Below are 21,870 nucleotides of genomic sequence, written 5' to 3'. Positions count from 1 at the left end.
TAATGCAACAACACTAATGATAGTGATCATAGCCCCCCCACCACCACAGAGATGGATCAACACCTTGCTTGTGATCTATTTGTTCTCTTTCTGAAGATCACAAGAACAAACAAAAATAACAACACCTGTCCTTCTCCACAGAAGACTGTTAATCATTGCTGAAAGGAACATCTGGGGCCTGGTTTTATTTTAGTCATGGTGCCTGGTTTGTTTGTCATCATTCTCCTGGCAAAGACCAGCACTAGGACTGAAGAGGGAGAGAGTAGATGGTAGAAAGACCCTGGGAAGAGAATACGTGAGGAAGGTGAACAGAGCAAAAGAAGAGCCCCAGGAAAATCAATAATAGACAAAGATGAATAAAAGGGGCAGGGGGCCATTTAAAAACTAAAACGGGAGAGGTGGAGATGGTGAGATGCCAGCTGTCAGTCATGGTAATAGATGTGGCGGTGTGTTACTGTGTCAGTGGGCAGGTAGGTCAAACTCACAGCCCTGTGGGAAGTGCTCCTTTACAACAGAACAGATCACTGCGATGCCTTAACAAAGGCTGGCTGATTTCATTAAGACTGGATGTGGAGGAAGACAGACAGACAGGCCGGCTGGAGAGGAAGACAGACAGGCCGAATGGAGAGGAAGACAGACAGACAGACAGGCCGAATGGAGAGGAAGACAGACAGACAGGCCGGCTGGAGAGGAAGACAGACAGACAGACAGGCTGGCTGGAGAGGAAGACAGACAGACAGGCCGGCTGGAGAGGAAGACAGACAGACAGGCCGGCTGGAGAGGAAGACAGACAGACAGGCCGGCTGGAGAGGAAGACAGACAGACAGGCTGGCTGGAGAGGAAGACAGACAGACAGACAGACAGACAGACAGACAGACAGACAGACAGACAGACAGGTCGGCTAGAGAGGAAGACAGACATACAGACAGACAGGCCGGCTGGAGAGGAAGACAGACAGACAGGCCGGCTGGACAGAAAGACAGACAGACAGGCCGGCCGGAGAGGAAGACAGACAGAGAGACAGGCCGGCTGGGGAGGAAGACGACAAGAATGACAGACTGTGTCGAAGACAGACAGAGACAAAAGAAGACAGACACCAAGGAGAAGACCGGTGGAGATAGTGGTGTGGACTTGTGCTGCCATCTGGTGGTGAAATAAAGTCTTGTCCAAATCTTGTAGCAGGACGAAGGTGCAATTTTACATTTGTCCATCAAACAGTTTAATTCCGGAATGTATGATTTTAAAATGATCCTAGATCTGCTTCTATGGGCAACCTCTACATGAATCGTCCAATCAATCAACCACTTCCTGCCGGCGCGGCGATGACCCGGAAGGGCGTGACTACACCACGTCGGTGATGCGGGGCGAGCGGGCGCGCAGGCCCTGCCCCATGGTCAGGAACTCCACCCAGTTGCTGCGGAAACCGCGCGAGTATACCCCCGTGTCAACGACGAGGCCCCAGCAGACGCTGCGCGCCTCCTTCTCCCTCAGGGCGAGGCGCGCCTCCCGCTCCGTCACGTTGTAGCTCACGTTGACGAGCTGCACGGCCAGCAGGTGGAGCAGACCCCCGGTCACTATGCTGCTGTACCAGGCGCAGGTGAAACACAGGGCCGAGCTGGAACACACACACACGCACGCACACACGCACACACGCACGCACACACGCACACACGCACACACACAATAAAGATGAGTTGCTCTGGGCAGACAGCAGTGTAATATTTAATACAGTAATCTACTAAGTTATGTACACGACCATGAGATCCTACATTATGGAATATAGTGTTGCATAGAGTTTAGTCATATAGCTGACTTCAGAGTACCTTACAACAGTTTACCAGAGTTGGCACTATCTGCTTCTCTTAGATCAGCAAACACCAATGAAATAGGAACGCCAGCAAACACACACACACACACACACACACAGCTGAGGGATAGCTTCACAGTGCTCAGTAATGGACAAAGTATGGCCCAGTTACACTGTACACACCAGAAACTATCAATTATCTGTAAACACACACACACACACACACACACATCAAATCAGACACATTATGAATAAACACAGACAAACACACAGACCACGTCAGAAACGCATTATCAATAAACAAACACACGTGCACCCTTTCACAATAGACCCAACATAAAGGTCTCTGTAAATCTGGCTTAGTGAGTGGCTGATATGATGACCTAGAATCTAACAGAATATTCAGTAATTTAAAACCACCATAGCTGCAAGTGTCCTGGATAAAGAAATCTTTGATTTGCTTTATCCAGGACATCCACTGCTTTGATACAATTCAACACTTGTCCTCTGATATTATTATCAGGAAGCCATTTGGCTGAACGCCAGAGTCACCTGGAACACTAGTGAGCTACACGCCTCATTTCACAGGAGTTCTTTAAACTAATGTGAGTAGCTGTATGTGTGTGAATTAAACATACATGTGTTTGAGCGTGTGTGTGTGTTATGTATATAGCATGGGTGCATGTCTGTGTGTTATGTATATGGGGTGTGTGTGTGTGTGTTATGTATATGGTGTGTATGTGTTATGTATAACAAGCAGCTTGGTGAGAAGGCAACAACTGTTGGCGCAATTATTAGAAAATGGAAGAAATTCAAGATGACGGTCAATGATCGGTCTGGGGCTCCATGATCCTGCAGCGCACGCAAGGTCCCCCTGCTCAAACCAGCACATGTCCAGGCCCGTCTGAAGTTTGCCAATGACCATCTGGTTGATCCAGAGGAGGAATGGGAGAAGGTCATGTGGTCTGATGAGACATAAATTTAGCTTTTTGGCCTAAACTCCACTTGCCGTGTTTGGAGGAAGAAGAAGGATGAGTACAACCCCAAGAACACCATCCCAAACGTGAAGCATGGAGGTGGAAACATCATTCTTTGGGGATGCTTTTCTGCAAAGGGGACAGGACGACTGCACCGTATTGAGGGGAGGATGGATGGGGCCATGTATCGCAAGATCTTCCCTTAGTAAGAGCACTGAAGATGGGTCGTGGCTGGGTCTTCCAGCATGATAACAACCCAAAACACACAGCCAGGGAAACTAAGGAGTGGCTCCGTAAGAAGCATCTCAAGGTACTGGAGTGGCCTAGCCAGTCTCCAGACCTGAACCCAATAAAGAATCTTTGGAGGGAATTGAAAGTCTGTATTGCCCAGCGACAGCCCCGAAACCTGAAGGATCTGGAGAAGGTCTGTATGGAGGAGTGGGCTAAAATCCCTGGTGCAGTGTGTGCAAACCTGGTCAAGAACTACAGGAAACATATGATCACTGTAATTGCAAACAAAGGTTTCTGTACCAAATATTAATTTCTGCTTTTCTGATGTATCAAATACTTATGTCATGCAATAAAATGCTAATTAATTACTTAAAAATTATACAATGTGATTTTCTGGATTTTTAGATTCCGTCACTCACAGTTGAAGAGTACCTATGATTAAAATTACAGATTTCTACAAGCTTTGTAAGTGGGAAAACCTGCAAAATCGGCAGTGTATCAAATACTTGTTCTCCCCACTGTACATGATGTGGGTGGGTGTGTTATGTATATGGTGTGTGTGTATGGTGTGTGGGTTATGTATATGGTGTGTGTTATGTTTATGGTGTGTGCGCGTGTGTGTTATGTATATGGTGTGGGTGTGTGTTATGTATATGGTATGGGTGTGTGTTATGTATATGGTGTGGGTGTGTGTTATGTATATGGAGTGGGTGTGTGTTATGTATATGGAGTGGGTGTGTGTTATGTATATGGTGTGGGTGTGTGTTATGTATATGGAGTGGGTGTGTGTTATGTATATGGAGTGGGTGTGTGTTATGTATATGGAGTGGGTGTGTGTTATGTATATGGTTTGGGTGTGTGTTATGTATATGGTGTGGGTGTGTGTTATGTATATGGTGTGGGTGTGTGTTATGTATATGGTGTGTGTTATGTATATGGTGTGTGTGTGTGCGCTACCTGAACCGGTTGTAGACTCCCGGGCAGTACAGCAGGGCAGTGAGCCGGTTCTGATCCGGACACACGCTGCTCAGCACCAGACTGGTCCCATACAGAGAGGTCAACAGGAAGAGGAGCAGGGTCAACAGGAAGCTGCGGTGATTGGCCTGGCCCACACAGCTGTTTATCCTGCCACATTGGTGACACGACGCGCACACACACACACACAATACACAATACTGAGACCATGGGATTACATCACACACACACACAATATGGCCCCGGATTGTAATTGGGGTGAGAGTGTCTGATTCAAGAGGCACTCCGTTACAACCTGTGGCCACGCCACATACACGTGTGACAGAAACCGGGAGACCCACCAGACGCAGTGGTGGTCCAAACGCAGGATGCAGACGCCGCAGATCCGACAGTGACCCGCCCGTGGGGGGCGCTCCACCCGGCACACGGAGCACCAGCTCCGGCTCCGCCCACTCTCCCTGGGCTCCGCCCCCTGGCCCGGCCGCTCAGATCCACTCCCCCGACTGGTCGTCACCACCTCCGGCCTGGCCCCGTTGTGGGCGGGGTCTCGGTCCGGCGGGGGACTGCAATAGGCCACGGCGCTGTGGAGGCCGGCCGAGTGAAGCAACACGTAGCCCGGCTCTCGTTTGGTGTGGACAAGGGCGGCCAGCGTCAGGACCAGCCCGGTGGTCACCGCACACAGCTGGGTCAGCCCCACATCCCCCCTGAGGAAGACCTCTGTGACGAAGAGGTAGTACATGTAGCCCAGGGAGAACAGGGCCAGGCTGAGGAAGAACAGGGTCCTGCCCTTCTTGCGATGAGTGACGTAGTAGTACCACAGAACCAGGACGGGCAGTGCGGTCAGAACCACGATGCCCAACAGGAAGTGAAGGGCGGCGATGTGTAGGAGGACGGGGAGCAGGAGCAGCGGGGGGAGCACCGATAGGTCGACGCGCCGGGCTCCACCCCAGAACCAGGGAACACGGAGCCTGTCAGCCACCAGAGCAGCCAGACGGGACGACGAGTCCGTCCTCTGGGGCTCCTTCTTCAGCCATCTGAGGGGGCAGAGGGTCCATTTAAGACTCGGTTCCCAGCCGGGTGAAGAACACTTAGACCAGGGGTGTCCAAACCATTCCACGGGGGGCCGTGTGTCTGCGGGTTTCTGGTTCTTCCTATAAATTGGATCCCAGTTCACACCTACACAACCAGGTGAGGGTAGAAACTAAGCAATTCGTAACCTAATTAGTCAATCAAGTACGAGGACAGAGCGAAAACCTACTGGCACACGGCCCTCCGCGGAATGGTTTGGACACCCCCGGCTTAGACAAAACCAGAGACTGCATTTCACCGTGGGCGGATGGGCGCGCCGCCTCCTCACCTGTCGCAGGCCTCGTCCAGGTCCTCGCAGTCACAGCAGCATGCCGCCACGTGGCTCCGGTCCCCGCGGCGGTCCACATATTCGCAGCAGCACAGAGGCTCATCCGGCTCCAGCGCCTTATTGGCTCGCTTCTTCATGACGGACAGCCAGTCAGCCAATTCGCCTGTCAGTCTCCTGCAGAGGGAACATAGAAGGGAGGCACAGAGAGGAGTGAGTGTGTGTGTCTATGGGGGGGGTTGGGCTATAAGCCGCCCAGTTGCTGGAAATCCCATGTCACATAGTCTGTTTTAGAGACCAAGTTGTGGCTGTTAATGTGAAAAGGTTGTGGTGTATGAAGATGTGGCCGTGGAGTCCCACAGGAAAACATCACTGGGTCCCTTATTTTCCAACTGTACATGCAGTAAAGACATGTCATCCCAATGGTGTAGTAAATAGTTTTTTAGTAAAGGGGTTATTCTGCTCCGCTGGGGTCCCGTATCAATGAAGTCTCAAACAGAAGATATCCCAAGTGCAGTTATCCAATATCTCTAGAACCAATATTATTTGGTATCTGGAGTAAAGTAAGCTTGTAAGAGCCTGGTTTTTGTGTCTCATAGGCAATTGAGCGGTTACACTAAAATGTAATTTCATTTATTTTGTGTACATATTGGTTTCACCTTTTAGAAACAGATAGCCATTTTATACATAGTCCCCTTATTTTTGGGGACCAAAAGCGTTGGTATAATTGGCTTTACAGGAGTTCCGTCAAATCATTTTTGCAGGTACATTAAGAGCTGTACAATAAGATCTTAGACTAACCAAAATAACAAGTTAGGAACATCACTAACATGAAGGAAAGCTCTGGTAGGCCAAGGAACATCTCTACAGAGGATGACCACAAACGATTTCATTCATTAATATTTATTTTTAGGTTGGGTATCTGTAAAATAACTTATTTTACCAGGTACGCTAAGAACAGATTGTTTACATCAACTCGGGTGCAATTACGGTTAACTATCTTTCTCAGATACAGAACCACTAGGTTTTCCATATCGTCTGTTCGGGAATTACAACCAGCGAACTTTCGTTTACATGCCCAATAACGCGCTTGACCACTTATCAAACCTATCGCCCCACTTTTTGCTTACTGCTGATGTAAAATAATTGAACCTGAGTGATATAAACTTACTGGATTTGAATAATGTGTCTGTATAATGTTTGATTTTTTAAATATGGAGAAGGGACCGCTAAGGAAATAGGTTTCTGACGTGTTCCTTTACTCGGGTGTTTAAACATTATATTTGTTTAACTGGCAAATCAAATAATCAATCAACAGAATAGACAGCATGTCTAGAGTAGTGAAACAGCATAATCTGGTATGTTAGTTTGCTTAAAAATAGTCACACAGGCTAGCTACTTCCTTACATACAAACAGTTGACTGGGATATAGGACCGCCTCTATAGAACTGGTGCGGAAATTAGTTGGTCGCAACTGCACAAGCCTACAAAATAACATATCAAACCGAATGTAGCCTCTACAACTGAAAATCACGCAGCCTACCTTTCCGACCCGTGGCATGTTTAGCCTGTTTTCAATCCGACAAGATAGGCTACAGTATGTTATAGTCTCATTCAAGACATAGTAATCATCCCGTGGCTGATCCCTGAATGCGCGTCGTTGTTTTGCTACGAGAAGCACATTCAACCCAACCGCTGCTATGTTTGTATGAGGAGATCTACATAAAATCGTCACTGTCAAGTGACTAGTCAGACGACACGCCTCCTTCCTGTCCATTTTTGCTGCGGGGCCAGTTTGTCTTCTGACGTCAACTGAGGGGGTAACTCTTTCTTTTCCCCAGGTGAACTATCTGCATCGAAAATGCTAGACCACGATGTAACCCACTGGGTACCTAAACCTAGGATTACTGTTTTAGTTTTTGGAGAGCAATAGTTGAACTTTTGAAGCCTCACAGAGACCTCAAAAGCGGGGTGGACAAATACATCTGGTGACATCTGGTACCCACTTTAAACGTCAAAAGGTCAGCCCGCCTATTGATGATGCATAGGTGTTTCGCCTTTAAAAGGTAAAAACGTCCTCGTGCACCTATGAGGTGTGCCGTGACGGATTAGCCAATCCCCTTAGAGCAGTAGGGTGAAAGCAGAAGCTAGGTTATTTTGATTGTACTGAGGGCTTTCAAACCAGGCATTAGCCTGGTCCAGACTCCACCGTATCCACAAGAATAACATGGCAGTGAAGAGTTTATTTAGACCAATAATATATTACATCTTTGTCTAAAAAAATATACAAAATATCCAACTTCATAAATGGTTAGTGTGAAGAAAAATACAGTGTTGCGATGTAAACATCTAACAAAAACAGGAATACAATAGATCTGTGCAATTATAAAACAATAAGGATGGCTTTTACATACAGTATGACAATTTACCTCAAAACACAAATGCACCTGCTTCACATAATTACTGCATGTCATTTCAAATTGACATCAACAATAACAAAGCCAAACATTAGAGCAGTATTATGGCTGTAATTTACCACCTAGAAGAAATATGAATTATAGAACAGTCATTAACCCTCTAGTTTAGCCTACGTTACATGGGACAGAAAGCTAACAATACTATCAAAACTAAATGAACAAGACAATCAGTTTCACTATCTTTATGTTTTCACTTTACCAATACGCTCATGAGAAATTTCACCTGTGGCGAGTTCAGTGGGTTACAACGCTGCAGAACGCTCAAAACACTCTACAACGTAGAACAAGCACTTCTGTCATGTAGAATGAGGATTCATGGTAGCATATTGCATCCTTCATTAAATCTGATAGGGGTCAGCTGTATATTTACAAACCAACTGCTAAACCACAAATCATCCAAGGCTAAAAACATTGAAAAGAAAGTCTGTCAGTCAAAAAAAACAAAAACAAAGAAACAGCATCATGGTTCATAATTAAACCCATGGCCATCCAAATATATAAGACTTAAATAAAAAAAAATTAAAACATGACATCATATAGTATTCCATAATTGAAAAAATAAAATTATTCTAATTTATAAAATAAACAGAGAAAAGGCACGTGTGTAAGAAGTAAAAATCCTACATGAATTCCATTCATTTGAACATATTTCCATCAAAACATTTCATCTTAGCCAGTAGTTGTAAAAGAGGTGCTCATTACCCGAAACAGGTCGGTTATCATGTAGTCATTCAACATATCACCCTCTGTGTGTCCCATTTACTATGTTTTGTGCAATTTGCATGACGTCACATTCAATTCGTAAAAGTATTATCAGGTGTTCATCAAATCCCAGAGCACAAGCACCATGGATGCCAGTTACTGGTCTCCAGATTGCTTTAAAAAAAAAAAAAAAAGCTTATTAAATGATCCTGTGTTTCAGTAATCAGGCCACTGGCTCATCTGGATTAAAAAGGCACAAAGACGGAAGGTGATCACAGTAAACCTTAGGACCAACATCAATGAACAAAGTACTACCAAACTGAAAACAGATTCCCACAAGGACCCAACATTATTGGTAATGGTTGTCAAACAGCCTCTCCGGACCAACAGTTGAGCTTTAAACCCCATCTATCCACCTGGCACCACACTGTCAAAGCTTTAAACCCCATCTATCCACCTGGCACCACACTGTCAAAGCTTTAAACCCCATCTATCCACCTGGCACCACACTGTCAAAGCTTTAAACCCCATCTATCCACCTGGCACCACACGCTGGGAGTTATAGTGTCGTTTCCCTTACTAACAAGCCGTCTGTGCCTGGGCTGTTGCTATGACAATGCCCCGGGCTGTGAGCGTTAGTCCTCAGAGGCTCTTGCCTGTAGTGTTTATGACCCACGGGTTCTGAGGGGGTAGCCAGGGCAACCAGGTGTCACACTGTCACTGTGGAGTTGCAGTTGTATTGGTTGCAAAGTTCTGCTTAAGCACCATCAAAGAACTGCGGAGCTGTGGAGGGAACTGGAGTCAGTAGACAGCACAGAAAATCCTGCAGGCGAAATTTGAGAGTCTGACACGCAGACCTATCGGATGGTCCGACTCACCTGTTCCAGTAGGTTGATGGAGTCTTGTAGAACAGCTTTCAGCAGAAGAGTCTCCTCACTGGTCCTTCGTGGAAAGGCCAGTTTGGGGCCAAAGTCAGGGGCCAAACTGAGGAAGAGACAGTTGGTCAGCATGACTGTGACCGAGAGACGGTGGGTGAGATGTCCACAAGGCAGTAGCTTACACCAACCCAATCCATATAAGATCAGTTGTTACGCCGCAAAATGGCGGAAGGAAGCGTGAAAGGCAGGAAATCTGACATGTGGCTGACGTGCAAACAAACTCAGGCGCTGGACACTCCCAACTAAGTCTCAGGACGAGGCCACGCGAGCCCAGAGGTGACAGGGCGTGGCCCGGTGTGCCACAGCCTACCTGTTCTCGGGCCTCTCCCGGAGGCGATGCTTGGCGGTCAGGTATAGCCGGGTCGCCACGTCCTCCATGGCCCACAGCTTGAAGAACAGTCCCAGGTTCAGCACCGTCAGAATAAACAGACTGACAAGAGGCAAATCCACCACTTATTAACTGACAAAAACACCCCATACCATGCAAATACCCAAATGCTGAACGTGCACATTAATCTACAGAACACAGAACATACTCATGGGTGCAATTACGCAGACAGCCAATCCATGAAAGCTACATGGTGAAGAACACGCATTTGCTTTGAGTGTTTACTTACATTACACTCATCCCAGCTACAATGGTGGAGATGTTCCAGGGGTGTGGATCCTTTATATCTAAAGGGCCTGACACAAAGCAGTGAGAGGGGGAAAGGGTCATTACAGGAGCAGCGTGGTCTTTGTGATTGACCAAGTAGTCGTTGTTGGTGAAACGCGCTCATGGTAGACGCAACCCTACGTCTGTACATAAAGCAGAGCGGTCAAACATTAAATGCGATGAACACGCGTGTACCTGCGCCGCTCTCCCTGCGAGCTCCTAGGTCGGGCGAGTATTGCTGGTGGTCCTGTAGCGTTCGGCTGAACGTCCTCCTCCGTCGATGACGCAGCGCACCCATCTTGCCAGGTTCCCCGCCTCCCTGGTTCAGCTCCAGCTCCTCTTCGACGAGTTCCGATTCTGTGAGGTGAAGAAGATGCATGAGGATATTGGACAGTAGGCAGGAGTTCTGTAGGGATTACGCAGAGATGAGGTAGCGATGTTAGGTAGAGGTTAGCTAGGCGTGGTCGGTTATGTAGAGGTTCTAATTGACAGTCTGACTAGACTGAAGATGGTAACGGTAAGAGGAGAGGATCGTGGGATAGTGAGAGGGTGAGGTGATGAGAGAAAAACCAGCAAACAACGACAGACAACGCTGGAGCCTAGTATGGTCAAATCAGCAGAGGGACTAGTTAGAACTATAGATACGCAGAGATAAAGATCTTTCTCAGAGGAAGACCCACACTCAGTGGTAAGTCAAGCAAGACCGAGATTTACAGGGACAGGACAGGATGAGAGAGAATTGAGACGAACAAGACTGAGTGGGAGAGAAAGAAGAGAGAAGTGAAGCAATCTCCAGGGGCCACCACCCACCCAGGTGTCTGAAGTAGTCCTCCAGGCCACTCCAGGAGTTCTTGGTGATGAAGGACTTGATCAGCCCCCACGGCTGCTTCTTATACTTGACATCTGTGTAGACCCTGAACACACAGGACCAGCAAATCCACAGTTCAGATTACATATTCCAATTCATTTGCATAGGTAATTAGTCCCCAAACCTCTAATTATGAGAAAAGTCAAGTGCTCGTAAATCAGACTACAGCATCAGAATATAAGATTTCATGCCATCAGCCAGAGTGAACCCCAAACTTGGTAGCGTGCGGTTTTGTTTTTGCATTAGCAGTACACAGCTGATTCAAATGATCAAAGCTTGCCGAGTTGAGAGTTTGAGTCAGCGGCTTAAGTGCTAGGGCTAAAAACAATGTGTACCCCTGAAAGGCCCCAGGACCTAGTTTGGGAAACATATAGAACAAAATCATACACAGACAGCACTGATGGTTTTCCCATTCTTTGTAGTCCGGACTGAATTTACCAGATCAAAATTACAACAAATGAGAGAATGTACAGTAAATCAGCCTGTAATGGAAGAGACTGGACACATCCTATAGAATTGTCTATTGTGACCCAAAATGTGTGTGAAACGAAACTCTGATCCAATACCCCTGAATCTGAACCAAGCAAATGATCATCAATGGCCAAAGGCTCTCCAGAGGCGCCTGCTCACCTGAGACGACACTTGCGTTTCGAGTGGCGGACAATGCAGTAGCGGTTCTGGGTGTAGAAGTAGTCGTGGTAAGGCACGTCATGGGTGATGACCTCAGCATCCACCAGGTACCGCTGGCCCTCCCTGGAGTCCTTGTATAAGGTCTGACACACACACACACACACAAGTTTGTACAGCTACCCTCATGGGGACCAGAAAATTGCATGCTCCCTTGCCCTAACCTAACCCCTAATAAAGTAACATTTATGCCTAATCTTACCCCTAATCCGGAAATTGACTTTTGCCTCACAGGGACCGACAAAAAAATGAGGCCAAATCTTTCTGGTTTTATTACACTCATTGGGACATTTGGTCCCCATGAGTTCAGTAAGACCACACACACACACACACACACACACACACACACACACACACACACACACACAAGTATTGTCCAATTAGTAGAATCTCCACAGTTCTCAAAACTAGTTCCCTACATTTGTTAACATCCAAACCAACAACAGGTATAACAGGATCACAACATTCAACACATTAAATTAGAAAGAGATTACTGTAGATGGCTAGCTAATAGCTATACAGCACCTATAATGAAAGCAATGACTCCCATCACTCCATGGCTGGGTCATTTCTTTAGAAAGCAATGACAGTTGAATAGCAAACCACTACACTGTGAATTACACCATGTATATCAATATCGAGAGGAATGTTTGTCATCGGTGCAGTACAACCATAAATACAACCATAAATACAACCATAAATATAACCATAAACCGTTTTACTTTTGGCTTTCTATAATGTAGCTATTGAAGCTTGTATCCCGCAAAGTTTGTGTGTAGTTACACAGTACCTGTAATGAAAACAAAGACTCCAATCACTCCATGGGCGGTTCGTTTCTTTAGAAAACAATGGGAGTTGAATAGCCAATCACTACGCTATGTAAATCGAGAGCAATATCCTTGTCGGTGCAGTTCATCCATCGCGACATAACAATTTAACTTTAGGTTTACTATAATTCAGCTACGGAAGCTTTTAGCCAGAGAAGTTCTAGCCCATCCTGAAATTGGTTTGGTCCCTGGCGAAGATTGAACCCCGGGTGACCTATGTGACAGTCCGCATCTCTAACAACTACGCTATTTAACAATGGCCAGTCAAACCAGTCAGTCAGTCAGAGATATTCGGTCTTCTTAGGCGGCTCCGCTTACGTGGTCCACCAAAAACACTACTGTACATTACCCACATGTCCCGCAGGCTCCATCTGCTCACCTGGTTCTCGGTGGCGGTGGAGAACTTGCCCACCAGGGGGTTGGTGATGGTGATTGTGTAGTTGAGACGTCGCTTCATGGTGCCTGACGCTTCCTCGCGCCACGGGTCAAAGCTGGCTTCTGACGACAACCCACACAGAACACACTGGCTGACAACACACTCTCTGACACCCACACACCACAGGTCAAGTCTTTTTTCCTTTTTTTTTTCACAAAAAGCTTGCGAGGACTATTCTGAATCAGTGACTGTGGCTCGTTACAGGACGTGTGCGAGGGGGACAGAGAAGCTGACTCACTGGTTATCTTCCTAGCCTTCATGAAGCGCCGTATGAAGTGAGAGTCGGTGAACAGCAGCTCAAACATCTTTTCGGCACTGAAGTGGAAGACCCTGTTCACGTACAGCCTGCCCTGCTGAGACACACACACTCGCTCTTCTGCAGGGAAACAGGAGCAGGGGTGTGAGCACAACCATACGGCAGAACAACCAAACTCACCTGGCCCCATTTACAAGTCAACAGCTCTGCCACTCATATGCCTTTTGGGTTAAGCACACGCGCGCACACATTGGATTAGTTCTCACCCTCCTCTGCACTCTCCGAGACGCTCTGTTCATTGAATTGGTCCATGTTATCATTGAGGTCCAAGGAGGGCTCAGTGCGCTTGGAGTCCCGCTCTGGAGCGGAACGGTTCAGAGACAGATCAGGAGTCGGCTGGGATGAGGTGCTGCGAGCATCATCCTGTAAGACACACACACACACACACTCTAACTCTTCCTGGATAGGGAAACCTGACCAAAGGCTATTCGGTTCCAATCCTCCGTGAAGAGCCAACAAGCCTCCACAGCAGGGACCTCAACGTGGTCCCCAATGGACTACAACAAAGACCGGTTCTATTCACAAGTCCTCAATTTAGCAAAGGACAGTTGTCCAGCCCCGGTTGTGGCAATCGTCGATGCTGCCTGACAGTTCTACGGTCATTTTAAAATACACATTCACAAGATCTAAAACCGGTTAGACACCTCTGCCCTTCAGCGACCCACTTCATATCACGCATGTCATCTGGGACATTCATGAACGGTGTCCTACCGCATTCCCGGAATTAGATGTGCTCTGGCCCAGAGGTGACGGCAGGTCCTCCACTTGGGGCATGTTGAGGTCAAAGCCCTGGTCTACCTGTAGCAGGCGCAGGGTAGTCGGCCGCGCTGGCCTCCCAGAGTCCTCTCCGCCAGGCCTCATGGTCAGGCTGTAAGAATCAGACAGGTTGCTCAGTTTTATGTTGCTCTTTAATGCAGTACTCAAAACCAAGACTGAGGGGTGATAGTGTGTGTGGGCATACTTTTTTTTTTTTAGGGGTGTGAGGTTGGCTCCCCTTACCTGGTTTGTGTCTGTGCGGTTGACTCAGGTGATCCCTGTAGACCGTCCATCTCTTCAAGGCTCAGGCCCAGATCGTTACCATAGTGCTGCTTGACCATCTGCCACAGCTCCGAACTAGTCAGCGGCTGGGAGAGACAGGGAGGCCGAGACAGAAATAAGACACAGGGTTACACGTGGAAGATCGGAGGTCGGCACGTAACGAACAAATGGAGTTTGAACCGAGGTCTCTTCAAGGGAAAACCGAGTGGCGTGTCTCATATCTGATTTTGCGATAAAAGTTTCACCTGCTCAATCTCAGCGATCACGGTCTGGCTTCCTGTAACACGAGAACCCTCATCCACCTGTTCATGCAAGTCACGCCCTTTCCGTTCGAGTTTCAACCAGACCACACGGCCCCAGTATAACTCACACTCAACCACACTGATGTAACAACCGGCTGGGACCAGACAGCCTGGAAATGCTCCTCACACATCCTCCACAAGCCGTGTGACTATAATTACATTGGAAACACAGTCTACCGGTTGTCAACCAGTCACCACCTCAGGAGTGAACAGGTCAGGTTCTCTCACCCCCCCCAACCCCCCCCCCCCCCCCCCCTCATTATGCACAGCGCTGCCATTTGGTCAGCCTGGTCTTCATCACTGCAAGTGTAAATAAAAGGGAGTGGATGAGATACTCCCCAGGCCGTATGTCAGTTTGTATTGACTTTTCATACTCACTTTAGGCATGCGTAGCACCACTACCCCCCCCCCCCCCCCCCGATACTATTACGATCTCATTCAGTAAGGGAAGTTGTATTATGGTTCAAATTCAGTCTTGAAAACGTTAAAGGCAGGATTCTACATAGTACCCCTTAAAAACCATCTTATTATATTTTTTGTATTTCCGAATGATGCATTGTAGAAAACATCTTACATCATCTGCAGCTGTGCTGTGCCGCCGTTGTTTAAGTTAGCAAAAGGTCCTTGAATACAGGTTGGGTGTAATATTCAGGTTGATTAACAGGGTTAAAGTTCATCCATTCTGACGTGGCATTCATTTATCGTTCTGTGTTTGTAGTCATTGATCCCTCCAACGGCTGATATGCCTTGTGACTTCTATAGCATTTAATGAAATAATAGTACATTCAATCTAACTCTGGATAACGCTGCGGTTGTTTGGAGGATGAACCAAAAATTTAAATAAATAAAAAATAAGGCGACAAATGGTTGGAGGTACACAACAGAATGATTACTTTCGAATGTTTGAAATTATACCTTCATAAAACCTATTGAAATCTGACATTGTAAAATTCCCTATACAGTTTCGCAGGTTTTTGTTTTGAGTTTGCTTGCAAATAAAATATTAGGCTTGAGACCTCAGGACCATGTATAAAAAGACAAGGCTGTATACATTTAAACGGTCTTATTTTCCAGATTCTTACTGTCCCGATTCTGAGATTCATAACCCCATGATAAAGTTGAAGGCATTTAGCAGGACGGTCAATTTATTAGGACCCGTTGATGGTCCCAAACCGTGACTAGTTGCATTGACTATGCAGAACGCTACCTATTAAAAGGGTTGGAATCGCGAAAATAACATCTGTGCAATGGGGTCAATATCTTTATGAATTTATGAAATGAGACAAACTTCAAATATCCGTCAAACTTCACCACTGTACAATTAAATGACTTCTCAAGCAACAAACCTGACCCAGCAAGCGTCCATATGGAATCAGTTTCTTCAATCCAAATAAGCACAGCTGATCATAATTAGGATTAGTAATGCAGTCCCTCTCAGCAATCCTAGATTTCAAAGTTGTTTTACCTACTATTGTTTCCAACAGTCGTGTAGTCTGTAGCCTTGTCGGGTTGTTGGATAAAACTGTTTACCTGTGCAAAGTCACAAAGCAATCAGGAAGTCCTAGCTCTCAACCCGATCGAAAATTGCAACACGAGAGCTCCGCCCATTGATACTGATATACTTAATAGCCTCGATAACTGCTTCATTAGCAACGAAATTCTGACCTGTCAATAAATAGCCTCTTAAACTGGCAATTTTAACCGTAGTCCTGAAGAACAGAGTTAAAGCGCCAGCTTTCTCGGAGCGAGTTGTGTCCTATCCAAGCTGCCAAGCCACACCTTGAGGGGTCATTGAACTTTATTCGCTATACTCCCCATCCACACACTGGGTCCAAGCTGTTTGCGCAGTTGTATTCCCTTGGTCCTCAGTCATCCGGGTATTGCCCTATAGTTAGCCCCGAAAGTTGCAATAATTTCAGGTCCTCCTATTATTTAGCCCAACGTAGCTATCAAAACCACCAGTGGGCGGCATGTGAAATATGAATGTTCAGCCTCTTCCCAATGGTTGGCAATTTAAAATAAACACTTACTTAGGGATGGATATAGAATAAAAATAATGATCCTTATTTGACATAAAATTATGTATGCAAAGTTTTAGCATTCAATTTAGTTTTTGAAGGAGGCTATTTTTAAAATGTATTTCTAAAGCCCTGTTTCAGTCCCAGATATACGGGAGTAATGCACGCTGGGAGAAACACTGGCCTTACATCTCGAATTAGCCATCATAAAGAGCCGCCATAAGAAGTTGTAAAAAGTGCAACTAGGTAAGGTAGCCCTATTAGATTACTAACCCCCAAACGTGGACGGGTTCTGGCCAATTCGTCTGCCCTCCACAGGACCCGTTAACCTTCCAGTAGGATTTGAACCTAGATTTCGAAATGCCGCAGTGATTTTACCACTGTGCAATTCAGGCCTCCACTCCCATTTAATGCATTAGCAACCCAAGTCAGTCTTCCGAGGTAGAACCAAAACAAGAATTTCCACACAGGAATTACGTCAATAACCAATAATCTTTCTTTTAAAACATTTCATGACGTCATGGCAATGTTGGTGTTCGGTAAAAACTGAATGAAATCCACATGACAAATACAATTGTCAAAAAGACGAAATTCTTCTTTTACATTTTTAAGAATAAAAAAAAAATAACAGTCTACTACATTATAGTAACCGAATGCCACAGAAACCAAGCTTACGGCCGTGGGTCAGTAAGATGAGCAGAATGTGTACTCAGACTGATTAGATAAGAGTAGTCAGTTAGGGTATAAGTCAAATAGGCCTTGCATACGACACAGAAGTCCAGAAAGGTTGCATAGATAGAACAGTGTCTAGGAGGAACAGATTTTGTCCATGGCGCACAAGACCTGGGTGTGGAAGATGCAGAGACTTTGACAACCAAATCCTCAACCAGTCCAGCTGAACAGGAGTGCTTAGTGTCTTAACAAACACAGAACCAGCTACCTACCACAGCTAATGCTTCCCAGGCTATGCCTGCCCCATGTTATACCTCACCTTGTCCATCAGTGTGTTCTGCCACATCCGGAACACCCCCTGGTAACTCTTCTCTCTGGCTGAGAAGGACGTGAAGAACAGCTGGAGGGTAGAGAGACAGCCGTCACCAGCTACTACGGACGTAAAATCAGAGCTAAGGATAAACCTTGCCGGTTTCTAAATCTCATTTTCTTAAAGAGGCATTCTGGGATTTTTGGCAACTGGTTGTACAAGTGTTACCGTCGACTGAAAAATAGATCCCAGAAAATGCATGTGCCAATGTCCCCCATGTCATCAATACCACCCATTTTCAATATTGGAACCATCCTTGGCAAGCTGAGGTATGGTTTTAGCCCTTATTCAGGACGGAGGTGCTTTAGTCCAGGGCATTTGGGAATGTGTGGTCACAAATGAGCTAAAACTCCCTGCACCAAAGTTAAGGATCCCAATTGGTTAAACGGAGTCAGTCCTAACAGCTTTCCAGGGATAATAAACTGAAGCCACGTGACCTCTGAGTGGCTGTACCTTCTCTGATTCAGTGCAAATCTGGATGGCGTTGGGGATCAGCTTGGCAGTCTTCTCTCTGCACATGGTTTTGATATCCCTCAAAGACACAGCAATCTAAAACCGTAACAGTGATGACTTCCAGAGAACAGGCGAACCACAACATCAAAGCACACTCACTCAGCGCACCTGGAATTATTCAGTATTTACCGCACGTCATCCTCTGATCATCTATCTTTTCATGCACATTTAATGTACATTACAATATATTATGTACCATTCATAGGCATATTACACTCATATTGTATCTATAATATTCAAGAAGTCTACCCATATTGTTCGTAATCTCCATCCTACTCTTTAAAATTGCTGCTAGTTTACATATATATTTTTTTGCTTTACACATTTCTTAATTCTTACTACATAGAGGTGTGCCATGTCACAAGAAGTTCATTGTGCAGGATGACACGGTGTTATTCAGTGCATTTGATGAATCAACTTTGAACTTTGATTAATTAAACCGTATTAATTAAACAGTGATCTCTGCCTTTATTTTCTGTCTTCTCCCAATCCCATGTGCGACCTCACCTTTGTTCCCCAAAACACATTGCTGTAGAAACAGAGCCAGTTCTCTGAAAGGTACAGGCGTCCCTGTAGCAGGATGTCTCTCTGGAGAGCACAGGAGTAGTCTGGGAGAACACACAGGACATTAAGTGAGACAGGCAAAAAATCATTCAAATGTATTTATGAAGCCCCTTTTTACAACAGCAGTTGTCACAAAGTGCTTTACAGAGACACCCCAGCCTTAAACCCCAAGGAGCAAACAAATTTTAGGAAAGAAACCTAGAGAGGACCCAGGCTCAGAGGGGTGACCAGTCCTCTTCTGGCTGTGCCGGGTGAGATATTAAGAGTCCAATTGGAATAATAAATACATTTAAATCCAGAGTCTATTTGATTCTAAACTAGGTCAGAAGTAAAGGCAAGTAGTTCAGATGTGCTGGAACACGCAGGGAGGACCTAGACAGGCTGTAGAAGCTGTTGAGATGGGCGGTAACATGTATAGTCAAAACATTTTTTTTAAAGAAATTATAATATGCCATAGGTTTGTTTCTGGGTGGGGCCTCTCACTTGCTCTCTCCATTTCTCTCTCCTGAAACCTACCCAGAATGAGTCTCTCTGACTCAGGCAGCTCCCTGAACAGCCTCTTGAACTCCTCCACCCTGTGTCTGTAGGTGGGGGTGGGCAGAGGCGGGGGGACAGGCAGACACTGGCCCGGAGTGTCCGATATCTGATTGACAGGTCACACAGAGGTAACAGAATAACAATATGTCAATGAAATACTAATTACTGTAGTTCAGAGGTCATGCTGGCTGACCCTCGGTCGCGTTCTGTTATTTTTGTTCTAAACCATTAAAAAAAGTGACGACTGGTCAAAATTCTCTCTCACAATTCAGAAATGACCGCGAAGGCCAGGAAACGTACAGTGACGCAGCTGAAAAGTTCTGGTCCTGGAGTTCTGTCACTAACACCTTGTGGCAATAGCAAAAAAATATATATTACGTGGGCACCACACAAGCCTGAAGAGTCATGACGTTATCGAACAGCCTTGGCCACTAGGGGGCAGGGACATGCGAGTGGAGGGCACCAATGCCACATGGTTCAGGTGTGCTTATGGTGGTGATGACCAGAGGTCAGCACGTACTGGTTGGCAGTGCCAGGCAAAACAGGGCAGTGTTGGTGTCTCACCTCATTTTCGGAGCTGCACCTACTCTCCCCAACGGAGGCCGTCTCGTCCGTGAGGTCACTGCCCACACCTGGCAGGGACACCTGGTCCATTAGACCCAATGTTTCCGCTACAGGTGTGAAAGAGGGAGGCGTTATATACAGTAAATGGTACTCTGATCAACTCTGGTGGCCATTATAGGAGGAATATTATTAGACAACACATCTTGCTGTGCTGAGGGGATCTGTACTCTGCTCTGAAGGTTTACATTGCAAAGTATGAGGACGGGAAAATTGCCCCGTACGGGTCAATATATTAACCCATTGATCTGATAACAAGGAACTTTTCTCAACAACGTTTTGTGTTAAGCCGATACCGTAATTATGCAAGGTCTTTAAACGGGGTTAAGGGCAACTGAGGAGATTGTTTTAGCACAGAGGATGTCACAGGCAGACCAGAACTGGTAAATCCTGCCCTGCCTGTCTCCCAGGATGAAAATGTAGCCTGGGTAACGAACATCAAATTAATGCGATTCCAAAACCAGAGAATCTTTTTTCTACTTGATGTTAGATTATGTGTCAGCCTGAAAGGCGTCTGTGGAGCCATGAGAAACTGTAATCCATGGTTCAGTTCTTCTAACAATATTCACAAACTATAGTTAGATAACGTAAGCACCAAGTAGTAAGGGTGCTTTTCGGCCAAATGATTTGTAGGTATCATACAGCCATCATACACACGTGTATTTATACTTATTAGCGCTGTACTGTAACATTTTAGATTACACAGGGACTCATTCAAAACTCAAATTTCTGTCCACATTTTAAAATAATTTTAAAGCGATTAACATGACGCGGGTAGAAACGGTGTCTTTGCTCGTATCAGTGCCAATATGTAGTTTGCATACAGTGCATAATCTAATTTCGAATCCACCAGTCATATCAAATTGCTCATCATACACCACCGCCGTATCGGATCTATCTCAGTGCAGCGGGATAAGAATGCTTAGTAAACAAGTTAAAAAAACATGTAGCACCTTTCTTAACCCACCTGGAAATGATCCAGAGATCTTTATCTTCTTCTATAAAGTCCCGGATATCGTATTTAAGACGCAGATTCTAGTAACCATTTTTTTTACCGGCTCCGATTGATATGCAAGTGCTCATTCATTATAAACTAAATCTGTCCTTTACACCAACAGCGTGTGCGGGTAGATTCCGGAAGAAATGTGCGTCGGTGACCTTATGTAGGCACTGCCTAAGTGCTGAAAGACAGGTCACTTGGCAACAGGTGCGAAAAGGAGACTACTTCTCATCTGAACTAGTCACTGTCAACCCAAAGCGCGGCATACCATTAAGTATTTGTCACAACTGCCCTGCTTTGCCTACTGCATTCTTTGATGTCTTTCGAGCGGGAGGAACAATAGCCATCTTCTGTGTTCGGTTCCTCACTCAAATCATTTTATTGTTATTAAATCAACATTTTCGCTGCGCTAGTACCAAATAACAATCGGCAGACATAGGAAGTTCGTTTTTATTGGTTTTAATGTTTTTTATTGCCTTCATTATTTTTTATTGTACCTGCCCAGCCCAGTACTGCATTGGCTTCTATCTACCTACATGAGGAACGCCCAGAACAACCAGCAACAGTGCTGTATACATTTTTCAAATACCATGACAAAATAATTGGCCATCAAATATTAGTTACATCAAATTATCGCTATGTTTAATACACAATGAATGCAGTCACTAAAACTAGTCAAGCGTGTCCCTCTTTATCCAAAAGGGAAGATGAAATTGACACAGCGTGTGACACAACTGTACCCCTGAGCTAAGCACATTCCTACAGATAACTTAAGGGTGGAGAGATTCCACAAAGGGATCAGAAACATGTCGCAAAACGGGTTCAACTGGCAGGACCACAAACATCATCACTCTAACACACATACACACACGTACACACACACACACACACACACACACACACACACACTAACTAATTTACATGACAACCAGTGTGTTTTCTACTACTATTGAGGTTCGTACACACACACACACACTACTAGTGT

At 45.7% G+C, this 21,870-nt stretch overlaps 2 protein-coding genes across 7 annotated transcripts; both read right to left on the bottom strand.

The window, feature by feature from the left end:
- Positions 1 to 954: 954 nt before the first annotated feature.
- On the bottom strand, positions 955 to 7,045 carry zdhhc23b (zinc finger DHHC-type palmitoyltransferase 23b). Of its 2 annotated transcripts, none has more exons than XM_010890037.5 (5): positions 6,888 to 7,045; positions 5,348 to 5,521; positions 4,332 to 5,024; positions 3,973 to 4,140; positions 955 to 1,615 (listed from the first exon to the last, which is right to left on the bottom strand). In XM_010890037.5, exons 2-5 carry the CDS (start codon positions 5,482 to 5,484, stop codon positions 1,342 to 1,344), a joined length of 1,272 nt encoding a protein of 423 aa, XP_010888339.3. In that variant the 5' UTR covers positions 5,485 to 5,521; positions 6,888 to 7,045; the 3' UTR covers positions 955 to 1,341. The 2 variants fall into 2 exon arrangements, with proteins under 2 accessions (XP_010888339.3, XP_019897283.2); XM_020041724.3 differs by having other exon boundaries at positions 3,973 to 4,131.
- Positions 7,046 to 7,560: 515 nt separating this feature from the next.
- gramd1c (GRAM domain containing 1c) lies at positions 7,561 to 21,101 on the bottom strand. 5 transcript variants are annotated; one of them, XR_004575105.1, is made up of 19 exons: positions 20,853 to 21,099; positions 19,829 to 19,935; positions 19,244 to 19,370; positions 18,671 to 18,771; positions 18,104 to 18,199; positions 17,600 to 17,680; positions 14,250 to 14,374; positions 13,962 to 14,118; positions 13,457 to 13,613; positions 13,173 to 13,310; positions 12,878 to 12,996; positions 11,615 to 11,757; positions 10,927 to 11,030; positions 10,312 to 10,473; positions 10,079 to 10,145; positions 9,772 to 9,891; positions 9,402 to 9,507; positions 9,063 to 9,306; positions 7,561 to 9,021 (listed from the first exon to the last, which is right to left on the bottom strand). XR_004575105.1 is itself a non-coding variant. In XM_010890036.5 (18 exons), the coding sequence occupies exons 2-18, from the start codon at positions 19,916 to 19,918 to the stop codon at positions 9,241 to 9,243; spliced, it is 1,956 nt and encodes a 651-aa protein (XP_010888338.1). In that variant the 5' UTR covers positions 19,919 to 19,935; positions 20,853 to 21,101; the 3' UTR covers positions 7,561 to 9,240. The 5 variants fall into 5 exon arrangements, 3 of the variants coding, with proteins under 3 accessions (XP_010888338.1, XP_010888337.1, XP_010888336.1); XR_004575106.1 differs by having other exon boundaries at positions 7,561 to 8,980; XM_010890036.5 differs by having other exon boundaries at positions 7,561 to 9,306; positions 12,878 to 12,993; positions 20,853 to 21,101.
- Between the last annotated feature and the right edge of the window lie 769 nt (positions 21,102 to 21,870).

Source organism: Esox lucius, chromosome 21 (assembly GCF_011004845.1).
Source record: "Esox lucius isolate fEsoLuc1 chromosome 21, fEsoLuc1.pri, whole genome shotgun sequence".
Classification (NCBI taxonomy): Eukaryota; Metazoa; Chordata; class Actinopteri; order Esociformes; family Esocidae; genus Esox; species Esox lucius.
This window is presented reverse-complemented; position numbering and strand designations above follow the sequence as displayed.